This window comes from Typopeltis vanoorti, chromosome 11, assembly GCF_054136105.1.
Source record: "Typopeltis vanoorti isolate ZY-2024b chromosome 11, IOZ_Tvanoo_1.0, whole genome shotgun sequence".
NCBI classification, from domain to species: domain Eukaryota; kingdom Metazoa; phylum Arthropoda; class Arachnida; order Uropygi; family Thelyphonidae; genus Typopeltis; species Typopeltis vanoorti.
The window spans coordinates 75,589,531-75,601,838 of record NC_143559.1 but is presented as its reverse complement, the minus strand read 5'-3'; the positions used below and the strand labels follow the sequence as shown (position 1 = coordinate 75,601,838).

Sequence of the window (12,308 nt, the reverse complement as noted above, 5' to 3'; positions counted from 1 at the left end):
AAGTTGAATAAGTGTAGTTAGTAGGAGTGTGAGGACTAGATTTTTTGCTTGGAGAGTTGTGAATGAGTGGAATGGGTTGCCAGAATCAGTTGTGAGTGCTTTATCTGTTAATGGTTTCAAAGAGAGAGGTATGATAGGTTGTGTGGATAGTTTGGGTATCCTGCGATGAGTCTTAAGCCTCCATAGAGGCACCCATACAATGATGATAATAATAATAAAACCAGATGTTGACTAATATCTCTTCACTGTCCACCTGTATTCATGTTTAGAGGATTAAGAGTAAGCTGAGGAATGATGGAAAGGAACAGTGCTCATGAATATATCTATAAGAGAAGCATAAGGCTTCTCACTGAACGTATGTGAGAGAGGGATAATCAATTAACCAGACTGTCATGAAGAGCATCGAGTGATTTTAATGAAGATTCTGATACAATATCCTAAATGCGAGAACAATACTATAAGGTAGGGAAAATATGCAATTTATACAATGACAGTTGTGTAGGTCAAAAGTAATGTCTGGAGCAGAAAGAGACACTTTTTTTTTTCCCAGAGGTAGAAGAGGTCATAGATGTGATGCATTAATACCCAGAGAGGCTACAGGCAGTGTTGTGTGAAGATCTGAGTATTATCAAATGTGAAAGGAGGTGAAGTGTTATCTTTCTTATGTGAAATAGCAATTAGTGTTTAAGGCTTTGATTATATCATGGAAGATCTTGTAGACTGGAATATTTGAATACAGGGCTTGTCAAATGAAAAGAGAAACAAAGTGCGCTGTCATCAGCAAAACAATAGATAGGATTTGAAGTTAGTGAAAGAAAATCACTTATGGATAGCAAAAGAGTGCAGATGAAAGTATATAGTCCTGGGGTCTCCAGTACTGGTGTAAAATCTGAAAATTGAAAGAAATTTTCTATGACAAGTAATGAATAAGCAGAGTAGAAATTGGCAATCCAGCTGTCAGAAAGTGACAGTAGACACAAAGGTCTGTCTGGTAAATAGGCATTTATGTGAGACCCAATCAAATGTCCAAGAAATGTTTCTGGCAACTATCATAAATTTCACCAAACTTTTTCATAGCATATGTCCACAGATAGACCTACCACGGATCAAGAGTTTGCCTATTTTTCATTAAAAATAAATAAAGAATAATAAAAAAAAAAAAACAGCCAAAGGAACACATGCAATTCACAACTCTCATTAGCCTTTGGCAATAATTCAAAACAACAATAATCTCTTCTGGCTAGCCACGACCTTGTTAAACCACTCCTGGTCAGTCTCACCAAATGAAAGATTTCATACTCCATTTACAATATCATCCTCTGATGAAATGATCAAATCCAAAACTTGCCTTAGGTAACCACTCCTCAAAACCTAGGAATCTATTTTATTTTCACCCAAATGCCATCTCTTATTAGCAAAAATTAGACTAAACAATGGTGTTTTTTCTGAGTGATATAATCTAATTTTATGATGATTTTTTTAATCACTGAAAAATAAAGAATAAATCTAATGTTAATAATCCAGCAAAATAGAATGGCTGTTTCAAATTAAAGTACCCTATTCAGTGCAATCTGTACAGAGAACCAGTAGATGAAATACCCTCAAACTTAGTGGGTACCATAACCAGTTCATGGGGAAGAGATTTTGATTTAAAAAAAAAAAGTTAAAAAATGACCAATAGGGGAAATATGGAGAAAATATAGTGAATTTTGCATACCATGCGAGCCATAAGGCAGTATAAATGAAGGAAGAACGACTCTGCTTGAGAAATATTTCTATAGGAATGGAGAAAATGCTGCAGTGGCACTTTGCAAGTACAGATGCCTAAAGACTTTGTGAAAAGGCCCAATGATACCAAATGCAGTGGCACATGGTTTGTCAATTTGAAGAGACAGAAAGTTTCCCAATCTAACCAGGAAGATGCCATAAATCTAAAATGTGCTGCGAATGATTGAAAATGTTGCAACTGCAGTTCTTGAGCAGCCAAATGAACATACTGTAGGTTCATGCAGCACACATGCCTAGCAAGCCAATCAGATCTACCATACACAATGGTATGGAGAACTTTATGTAAAGAGTTGCAAAGCTACCTGTATAAACCATCCACAACCAACAGCTGCAAAAAGAAGATAACTGAGAAACATTTGCATTGGGATTTCTGGCACACATTGAGGTGGATGAGAATTGGTTTTGGAACATCCTATGAAGTGATGGAGTGCATTTTATAGAACAATAAAGACTCAAAAGTGCTGCATCTGTGCTACAGAGAACCCCTTGCATTTCAATAAGTTCTCATACATTCGGTGAAAGTCACAGTATGGATAGGATTTATGGCCGAGCTTGTTATCAGGCCATTTTTTTTCCAAAGAAATCCATCAACACCAGACCTGTGACCTGCACAGTCACATCTGTACGTTATTGGGACATACTGAGTAGTTTTGCCATCCCACAACTGCAGTAAAGAACACAACAGTGTTGATGCAAGATGGAAAGACAAAATTGCACATCATGTGCAATTTTGTCTTTCAGATTCTTTCACCAGATGAGTTACTTTCTGCTGTAGACAATGCTGTATGGTAGTATCTGCTGGTGGTCCTGCACAAAGCTTAACTCATTGAATATCACCTCCACTAATCATCAGAATCTCCTTGACAGCATGCCAGCTCTATGTGATATGTGTTTTGTATCCTATTATTTTATGAAATAAGCGAAATAAACATCATCAAATAACTTCAATTGCCACTGACTTCGAATCACTTCACAATCTTGTACCGTCTGGTTCACATTAATGTAATTTTCTCCTGCTCACAGTGCCATATTTCCCCTATCAGTCATTTTTGAGCTAATTTTTATTGTCAAAATCTCAAATGTCCCCATGATCAGGTTAAGGTACCTACTGAGTTTGATGTTATTTCATCTACTGGTTCTCTCTATAGATTCCTCTGAACATTACTTTAATTCAAAACACCGTGTATATATAAATTTTATTTAAACTGTTTATATTTATGTTTGGCCTGGCTTTTATTTAATTTTATTTGGGGTAGGGTGGGGGGGATCAGGTCTGGTGCAGTGGACATTTACTGTGACCAAATCAAAATGGATAATTTTTTTTTTCACACCAGTAACAATAATTTTAAAAAGAGCAACAGTGAAGTCAACAGATGGCAACTGAGCTGTAAGTTGTTTTTTCTACAAATGATTGTCTATGTATAATTACTACAATATAATGTAATATAATTATACCATGTAATTGTAACATATTGTGTATAATTATAACTGGAATTGTATGTTATAATAAATTTAGTTTAATCCTTTATCCAAGTGTGAGCAAACAAAGAAAATATCTTCAGGGCTGGGGTCAGGTAGTACAACACTGGGCAACTCGTAGCAAAAAAAAAAAAAAAAAAAATTGTATGTTACTATAATTAAAATATCAGATATCAACTGTGTAGCAACTGCATTTTCTAGAAATAATTATTATAATTATATTGTGTAATTTCGATACTGATATTGTGTAATTGTAACATATATACTGTGCATATAATTACATATTACTATAATTATAATATCTAGTGTATAATTTTACAAAAGAGTTTAAATTAAAGATGCCAAGAAATTATATTCTTGGTTTCATCCTTTATCCAAGTGTAAACAAACAAAGTTTGTACGTGAAGTGACTTCACGACTGGGCAACTTGTATATAGAGGATAATGACTTTATGTCCATTGCCTTAGTATCCCATAATGCCATGGACATGTATAATGCTATGCATTATTGAAAGGGCCCACTACCCAAACTGGTTTCGACCTTTATTGAGGTCTCATCAGTGGGAGCCAGCCCCAGAAGTGATACCAAGGTTGAAGTAAAGCAGAAAGTCATATTTCCATATACAAAGAGCCAAAAGGTGTTACGATTAGATATAGATGTTGAATTTAATTTATAGCATAACCAAGTGAAAAAAAATTTCAACATCTATCTCTAATTCAGAGTATTTTGGTAATAAGCTGTGACACCATTTGGCTCTTTGTATATGGAAATATGACCTTCTGCATTACTTCAACCTTGGTATCACTCCTGGGGTCTGGCTCTCACTGATTCAATTATGGGATAATTCCCATAATGCATAGCATTATACATGTCCGTAAGGATGTGTGCATTGCATTATGGGATATTAAGGCAATTCTTTTTTTTTTTTTAATGTTGGGCCCATACACAGGAGGTTGGTTGGTTGGTCAACCTATAGTACATTAGTACCGCGTATGGGTAGTGGGTTGGGAAAGGAGAAATTGTTTACATTTCATTTGAATGACTTTAAATTGTATTCCTTGGGAAACACAGCGGGTGGGAGACTGTTCCACAGTGCAGCAGTTGCAGGGATGAAGGAAGAGGAAAAGAAACTTGTTCTGTTTGTTTCTAGGTGTACTGTGAAGGGATGTTGTGCAGCAGCTGCACGTGTTCCAATGAGCTTTGTACTGAGCGGAGGAATTATTGATGTTATTTCGGATGAGCATTTCACATGGAAATATTTGTAGAATATAAATACTGCAGAGACCATGCGTCTGTGTGAAAGTGGTGGTGAGGGGGAGAGTTGGTAAAGGATGGATCATTGATAAGTCTAATTGCTCTCCTCTGTATTGAGTCGAGCATTTTGAGAGAGCTTTTAGCCCCCCCCCCCTCCCCCCATATGTGTGGGCGCAGTATTCAATAGCTGGGCAGATTTATAATTTGTATAATGTTAATAGCTGTTCGGGGGTGAAGTAATGTCTTGAGCGAAAGAGAAATTCTAGTTTTTTTGAGGCTGAGGATGCAATGGTTGTGATATGTTTATGCCAGGAGAGGTTTGATGTGAGGGTGATTCCAAGAAGCGAGATCTCAGACTGTCTGGAAATTTGGGTATTGTCAAAAAGGATACTGGGGAAAAATGGTTCTTTTTTATGGGAAATAGTACAGAACTGGGTTTTATTGGCGTTGAAATTTATGAGGTTATCCAAACCCATTGTAGGATGGCTTGGAGATCGGAGTTGAGGGTGGTGGTTGTTCCGTAGGTTGAGGTGAGTCGTGAAGGGTAAGGCTTATCAAATGCAAGTGAGGAGTGAAGTGTGCTGTCATCTGCAAAACTGTGTATTGGGTTGGAGGGCAATCACAGTAGGACATTGATATCTAGCAGGAAGAGGGTTGGTGAGAGAACAGAACTTTGTGGGACCCCAGCATTAATTGAGTGGTGAGAGGATAGGGAGCCATCCACCATCGCACACAGTGTGCGTCCAGACAGAAAGCTGGCAATCCAACTACAGAAGTTCTAGGCCAGACCGAATAATGGTAGTTTGCCTAGTAGGCCTTGGTCCAGACCCGGTCAAAGGCTTTGGAGATATCTAGTGCAACCACTTGAGATTCACCATACTTCCCCATAGCATTTGTCCAGAGATGAGTGACGTATGTGAGTAGATCTCCTGTTGATCAGCAGTGGTGGAATCGATACTGGCGGTCATTTATTTGGCAAGTGTCTTCAAGATAGTGTAGGAGTTGGGAATTGATGATTTTTTCCATTACTTTTGACAGGACTGAGGTAAGCGAGATAAGGCGGTAACTGGATGACAGTGACTTGTCACCCTTCTTGGGAATGGGCTGAATATAGGCCAATTTCCAGTTTGTGGGATAGATTCCAGTGGAGTAAGAGAGTATATATATAGGTGTATATATACTTTTATATATATATTAGACACACACACACACACACACACACACACACACACACACACACATATATATATATATATATATATATTTGTGTCTAATTTGGATAGTATTTTTCTGATCTCATCCTGGCATAAGGATACAGGGGGGGGCATTGTATGTTGGGTGTCTGGAATGGCTAGGGGACATTTACCATCGTCTGTTATGCATGCATTTGAAGCAAAGTATGAAGCCAGAAGATTGGCTTTTTCTGTGGGTGATGATGCAGTAGAGCCATCTGGGCATGATAGGGGTGGGAATAGTGTTGGACAGAAGTTACGGCCAATTGTTTTGGCGAGAGACCAAAAGGCTTGGCTGCCATTTGGACAGGCTGCTAGTTTCCTGCTTTTTGCTCGTTGATTTTTTTTTTTTTTTTTTTTTTGCATCTATTACAGGCTTCGGTGTAAGCTTTGAAGGAGGATGAGGTTCTTGATTTCAGCCAGTTGTGGTATGTCTGGTGTTTCATCTCTACAGCCTTGGCACATCTTTTGGAGAACCAGAGTTTCGTTAGGAAATGGCAGTTCAGAGTGCTGTGTGGAATGTATGTATGCATGCCGGTGAGGATTACTTTGGTAATAAGCTCGGTGCATATGTTTGGGTTGGAAGGCCGGAAGCAATAGTTCAACCATGGGAATGTGGCATAGAAGTTGCGGAGGCTGTCCCACTTGGCACTGTTATAGTGCCAAACTACTTTTGTATTGGGGGGTATCTGTGTAAACGTTGTTGCATGGCAGAGAAGATGAGCACTAGGTTGTAGTCAGAATTGCCCAGGGGCTCACTACTTTCGCTGTGTATTTGGAGGAGTCATTGGTGAAGAAGAGATCTAGGGTGTTTGGGGAGTGGTTTGGGTTATCTGGTAATATGGTTGGCATCTGGACAAGTTGCGTAAGGTCATTAGTGTAATAAATTTAGTTTAATCCTTTATCCAAGTGTGAGCAAACAAAGTTTGCACCTGAAAGTATCTTCAGGATTGGGGTAAGGTGGTACAACACCAGGGCACTCCTTGCAAAGGTGGAGCAAGCTACCAACACTCCTATCTCAGTATCTCCCATAATGCAAAACACATCTCCTTGCGGATATGTCTAATATTATGCGTTAAGGGAAGGGCCACAACCCAGACTAGTTTCAACCTTTATTGAGGTCTCTTCAGTGGGAGCCAGGCCCAATTGGAGATACCAGGCAAAAGCATTAGCAGGTCATCTCTGCCTATAGGAGTTGCCAAATGGTGTGCCACCCTTTTTTAATAAATTACTCTGGATTTAGAGAAAGATGTTGAAAGTTTATTTTTCACTTGGTTAGAGTATAATAAATTTAGTTTAATCCTTTATCGAAGTGTGAGCAAACAAAGTTTGCGCCTGAAAGTATCTTCAGGACTGGGGTAAGGTGGTACAACACCAGGGCACTCCTTGCAAAGGTAGCAAGCTACCAACACTCCTATCTCAGTATCTCCCATAATGCAAAACACATCTCCTTGCAGATATGTCTAATGTTATGCATTAAGGGAAGGGCCACAACCCAGACTAGTTTCGACCTTTATTGAGGTCTCTTCAGTGGGAGCCAGGCCCAAGTGGAGATACCAGGCAGAAGCATTAGCAGGTCATCTCTACCTATAGGAGTTGCCAAATGGTGTGCCACCCTTTTTTAATAAATTACTCCGGATTTAGAGAAAGATGTTTGGAGTGTTGATATCTTGCTCCACCTTTGCAAGGAGTGCCTCAGTGTTGTACCACCTTACCCCAGTCCTGAAGATACTTTCAGGCGCAAACTTTGTTTGCTCACACTTGGATAAAGGATTAAACTAAATTTATTATACTCTAACCAAGTGAAAAATAAACTTTCAATATCTTTCTCTAAATCCAGAGTAATTTATTAAAAAAGGTTGGCACACCATTTGGTAACTCCTATAGGTAGAGATGACCTGCTAATGCTTCTGCCTGGTATCTCCACTTGGACCTGGCTCCCACTGAAGAGACCTTAATAAAGGTCGAAACTAGTCTGGGCTGTGGCCCTTCCCTTAATGCATAACATTAGACATATCCGCAAGAAGATGTGTTTTGCATTATGGGAGATACTGGGATAGGAGTGATGTTAGCTTGCTCCACCTTTGCAACGAGTTGCCCGGTGTTGTACCACCTTATCCCAGTCCTGAAGATACTTTCAGGCGCAAACTTTGTTTGCTTACACTTGGATAAAGGATTAAACTAAATTTATTATACTCTAACCAAGTGAAAAATAAACTTTCAAGCATTATATTATAATTACAAGGATGAAATACTTTAATGAACATTCTTCGTTAAACACCTCTACTATATCCTCCTCAGTGTTTTAAATTTTCCCATTATCACTGACAGACATGATTCTTCCTTCTACTGGCCACATATCGAAAAAATTTCCTAGGAAAATTGAATTTCAATATGAAATTCAATTTTATCCTGCTCAAGACTAAATGGTGATTACTTCCAATTTCAAATCCTCTGTAAAACTCTAGTCCTGCACCAGTGAGAAAACATCATTATCAACAATAATGTAGTCAAATGAGACTTTCCTTATTCCTTGTCTCTTCTCTCCATGTGAATTTATGCACATTTATATGTTGGAACATTGTGTTAGCCAGCTCCATTCCATTTCAGGATAGATTCTTACGTTGATAGTACCTATCTTGAACTCTGTTTGCCCTGGTTCCCTGGCGAAAACAATAGGAGCCTTATTTAACTGAGTGATGCTCCAGCTGGCATGAAATTCTGTCATGTTGTACCATCATTTTATTTGTGGTTTAAGCCAATAAGAATACATTTGGTTAGCTAAATCACAAACTGCCAGCCCATCCTCATTCTTTCAGTATTCAAGTACATAGCTAACAGGATGCACCATGAGAAGGTCAGGATTGGACATTAGGTCAGAAGCCCTAATAGGTTCTGCATTCCTTTAAAGGTTACATGGAGGTCTCCTCTCAGCTATACAGCATTTGACTGAATAAGTAAAAATAAATTGCTTGAAATTTTAGAACAAAAAATAAAAGAGAAAAACACTCAATATCATCCTCCAGGACTATAAAAATCTATGGCAACAATAAAATTTGGAGCAGTTGAAACTCTAAAATACCAGTGGAGAGAGAGGTGCTATGCAGGGATGTCTACTTTTGCTATATTTGTTTAACCTGTGCCTAGAAGAACTAGTAGAAAAGTCTATTCCAGAAATAGATTTTCTACTAGTGAATGGGAATAACTGTGAATGGAAAAAATTTAGATCATATAAAATATGCAGATGAAATAGTATTATTTACAGATAATAAAGAAAATTTAAAGTACATGATTGAAACATAAAAAGAGTAAAGACTATGCAATACAGATATATTTTAGTAAAAACAAAACAATGAAAATAGGTAGAAATAGAAAAGAACTTAACTTAGAAGCAGAAGGAAATGAACTGAAATAGATTAAAAAATTAAATTACTTAGGCACATTGATCACAGACAAACTAAGTTATGAAGAAACTATTAAACACACAGAATAAATCTAGGGTTGTCTACTATGTTCATATTTACCAGGGGCGAATTCTCCATGCTTGCTGCGCAAGCTCATTACTTGAGAAAGAAGTAATATTTATTTGTTAATAAATGCATGCATTTATAAGTATTCCATTTAGGCTTTTATTTTTGTAGACAGAAGACATTTTAAGCTTGTGTGGCAATAATTGAGCTTTGCGTTGTGTATCGAAGACCGATGTTTGCTCGTCTAGTTAAAGCTACCTTGACTTTCTCAGTTGTGGGAGCTTCCAGGTACTCGCTGCAGCATTGTGATTTCATGCAAGCACATAGCCATTTCCACTCCCTTCACGTCATCTCACTTTGTTGTGTAAACGCAGGCCATACACAGTCAAAGTAGCTCTAGCCAGTGAGCTTCAGCCAGCCTTTACAAGGTGCGTGTTGCTTGTGAAAATTAAGTTACAACCAACTTTTTATGATGATGTTATTGACAGTTCATAAAGAATTCTACCGTATGGTAGAATTTGTATTCAAGTAGGTCAGCTAAATTGAAAATGAAAGAATATCATTTGTAAAATAAATGTTGTATTTGTATGATTAAATGTACATAAATTTCTAAATATATAGTTTTAAATGGTCAGTAATTCATTATTCTGCTAATCAGACTCAATCACACCTCTCACTCCCTGAATGATAACAAGAGCAAGCGTGAATTTCAAGACCAGCATTCGCCCCCTGATATTTACAAATATAAGGGAAAATACATATCTCTCCATAGGACTTAAAAATCAAAGTATATAGTTCAATGATGCTCCCCACAGTTCTTTAGGATGCAGAAACTTGGGTTATCAAACAGAAGGAAGAACACATATTGTGGTTCTGTACACAACTGTTTGAGAAAGATAAATAAAACATTATGGATTAAAACGAAAACTAATCAGGATATAATAGAAAAATTACACTACAATATTTCAATATTAACAAGAGTTACAGAAAAACAGTTACAATAGTATCCTCAAATTCTCCAAAATGAAAGAGTAGAAGGAAAAATACCACCAATAAAACCCATAAGGAAATGGATAAAACATCAAGAATATAAGTAGTCTTAACCCAGATAGAAATTTAAATAACTTGGGTGCCAATAGATTGGACTGGGAAGTAATTCATCGTAGCCACAACCTGCAAAGGATGAGGGAGGTGATGATAATTGTCTATGACGGTATTTCTTGAAGTTGCGTGGGGATTTACAAATATTTCTTCTTCCACTTGCATAAAATATTCTACTTAATATATTAATTTGTTACTAATAATGCATAAGATAAGCAAGAAGTGATGTTGTCGCCTGTAGAGTCGATCCTATTTGTGTTGTCGTCACAATATTGATGTGTTATCACAATACACAAAAACAAAATTAAGTACTTATCACTTACATTTAGGTTTATATTTTTGTAATGCTTACCTATAAGAACAACTTCAATTTCTGGGGACTGTTTTGGATGTTTCGGTAAAAGATTCCGCTCCTGTACAATAATCCCGTTTCTATCTTCTGTCCGAATATTAAAGCAGATATTAGTTTCACACTGAAAATTTCCTGCTGACCTAGCCTTTTTAATAATACTCTTTTCACTGTAATTGTCAAGGTCATGGATATGGGTATCTAATATCTGAATTAATTTTTCACAGTTTAGGTTCACAGAAGAATTTAACGTGCTTTCAGAGGATACTCTTACTTCCTTGCTAACTAACCATGATTCCAGAACTTCAACCCCAATGATTCTTCTATTTACAATATGTAGCCTTTCTACTAATATTTGAACTGCAGCCCAAAAATTCTCTTCCTGTATTCCAAGATCCGATTCAGAAATGGAATTCCACATCTTAATTTTTGCGATATTACTCGGTTCCACTTTCAAGTTAAATCACACACATTTCACTTAAACAACGTGCTTCGTAGTAAACATAGGCTATCAGCGCCATCTTAAGGATAAATCTTCAATGAACAGAGCCAATGAATGATTTAAACGGGGATTATCGAAAAGATGGTAAGCAAATAATGCATAGGATTTCCTACATTTTTCACTTTGTTAGCATATGACACCTTTCAAATCAAGTTTGCACTGCATCAGCTGTGGAGTTTAAAAAATAAGTCGAAGAGAATTTAATGGCATAACTTGTACTGAGTAAAACTAAAACAGCAACATGGCATGTGAATTCAGCAGGCCCAATGGATGCAGAAAATAATTAATTTCTGCATTCCATTAACTTATTTTCAATTCATATTGCTTTTATACCTAAGTAATAATAATAATATCACATAATATATAAACCCATGAGGTCCAGCCCTGCCTAGATTTGCTTTGGTAACCATCATTATTAGGAGAACATGGCTAGTCTAAGGCTAGAGGTTCGACTCTATTCGGAAACCGAACGACTAATTTGATTTCCGAATTAGTCGTTCTTTATCAACGGCAGGTAAGGGTTTCTGTCCATGAAATTTGGAGTTTAAACCCTGCATCGAACTCAGACCATTACAAGCAATAATACAAGACTTAGGGTTAAGAGTCACTAGGTGGAAGCAGTCAATTATCATATACGAGGGTGGTCTGAAAAGTTCTCGGCCTCACTATCGCCAAGATTTTTTTTTTCTAACTGTGAAATTGCAAGTCATTCTATCAAGTAGTTTGTTTAATACAGGTGTCTGAAGCAAAAGTGTTGTATGTATCCCTTGAAATGAATAAAATTGGGTATCGTGCAGTTATAAAATTCTTTGTAAAAGAAGGTTTAATGTTAAACGAAATTCATTCGAAGTTCATATAAGTTTATGGGAAATCTTCTCCTTCGTTTTCGACAATTAAGAAATGGGCTACAGAGTTTAAACGTGGCCGTACCATCCTTAAAGATGATCCATGTGAAGGACGTCCAAAAAGTGTAACAACACCAGAAATCATTGAGAAATCGGTGATAATTAATAAACAAAATGCTGAAGGAATTTTTTAATTAATTATCTTAAAAAGGGTAAAACTATAACCGGGGAATATTATTCCAATCTTTTAACCAGACTAGATGAAAAAATTCATGAGAAAAGATCCAG

General features: G+C 37.1%; 1 protein-coding gene across 2 annotated transcripts in view; it reads right to left on the bottom strand.

Moving 5' to 3' along the window:
• Positions 1–11,151, bottom strand: part of LOC150101754 (putative tRNA (uracil-O(2)-)-methyltransferase) — a 178,146-nt gene extending 166,995 nt beyond the window's left edge. For both annotated transcript variants that reach the window (XM_090400446.1, XM_090400447.1), the window contains exon 1: positions 10,677–11,151. In XM_090400446.1, coding sequence (XP_090256572.1) covers positions 10,677–11,094 — 418 coding nt within the window. In that variant the 5' untranslated portion in view covers positions 11,095–11,151. The remainder of the gene's footprint in view (positions 1–10,676) is intronic.
• Between the last annotated feature and the right edge of the window lie 1,157 nt (positions 11,152–12,308).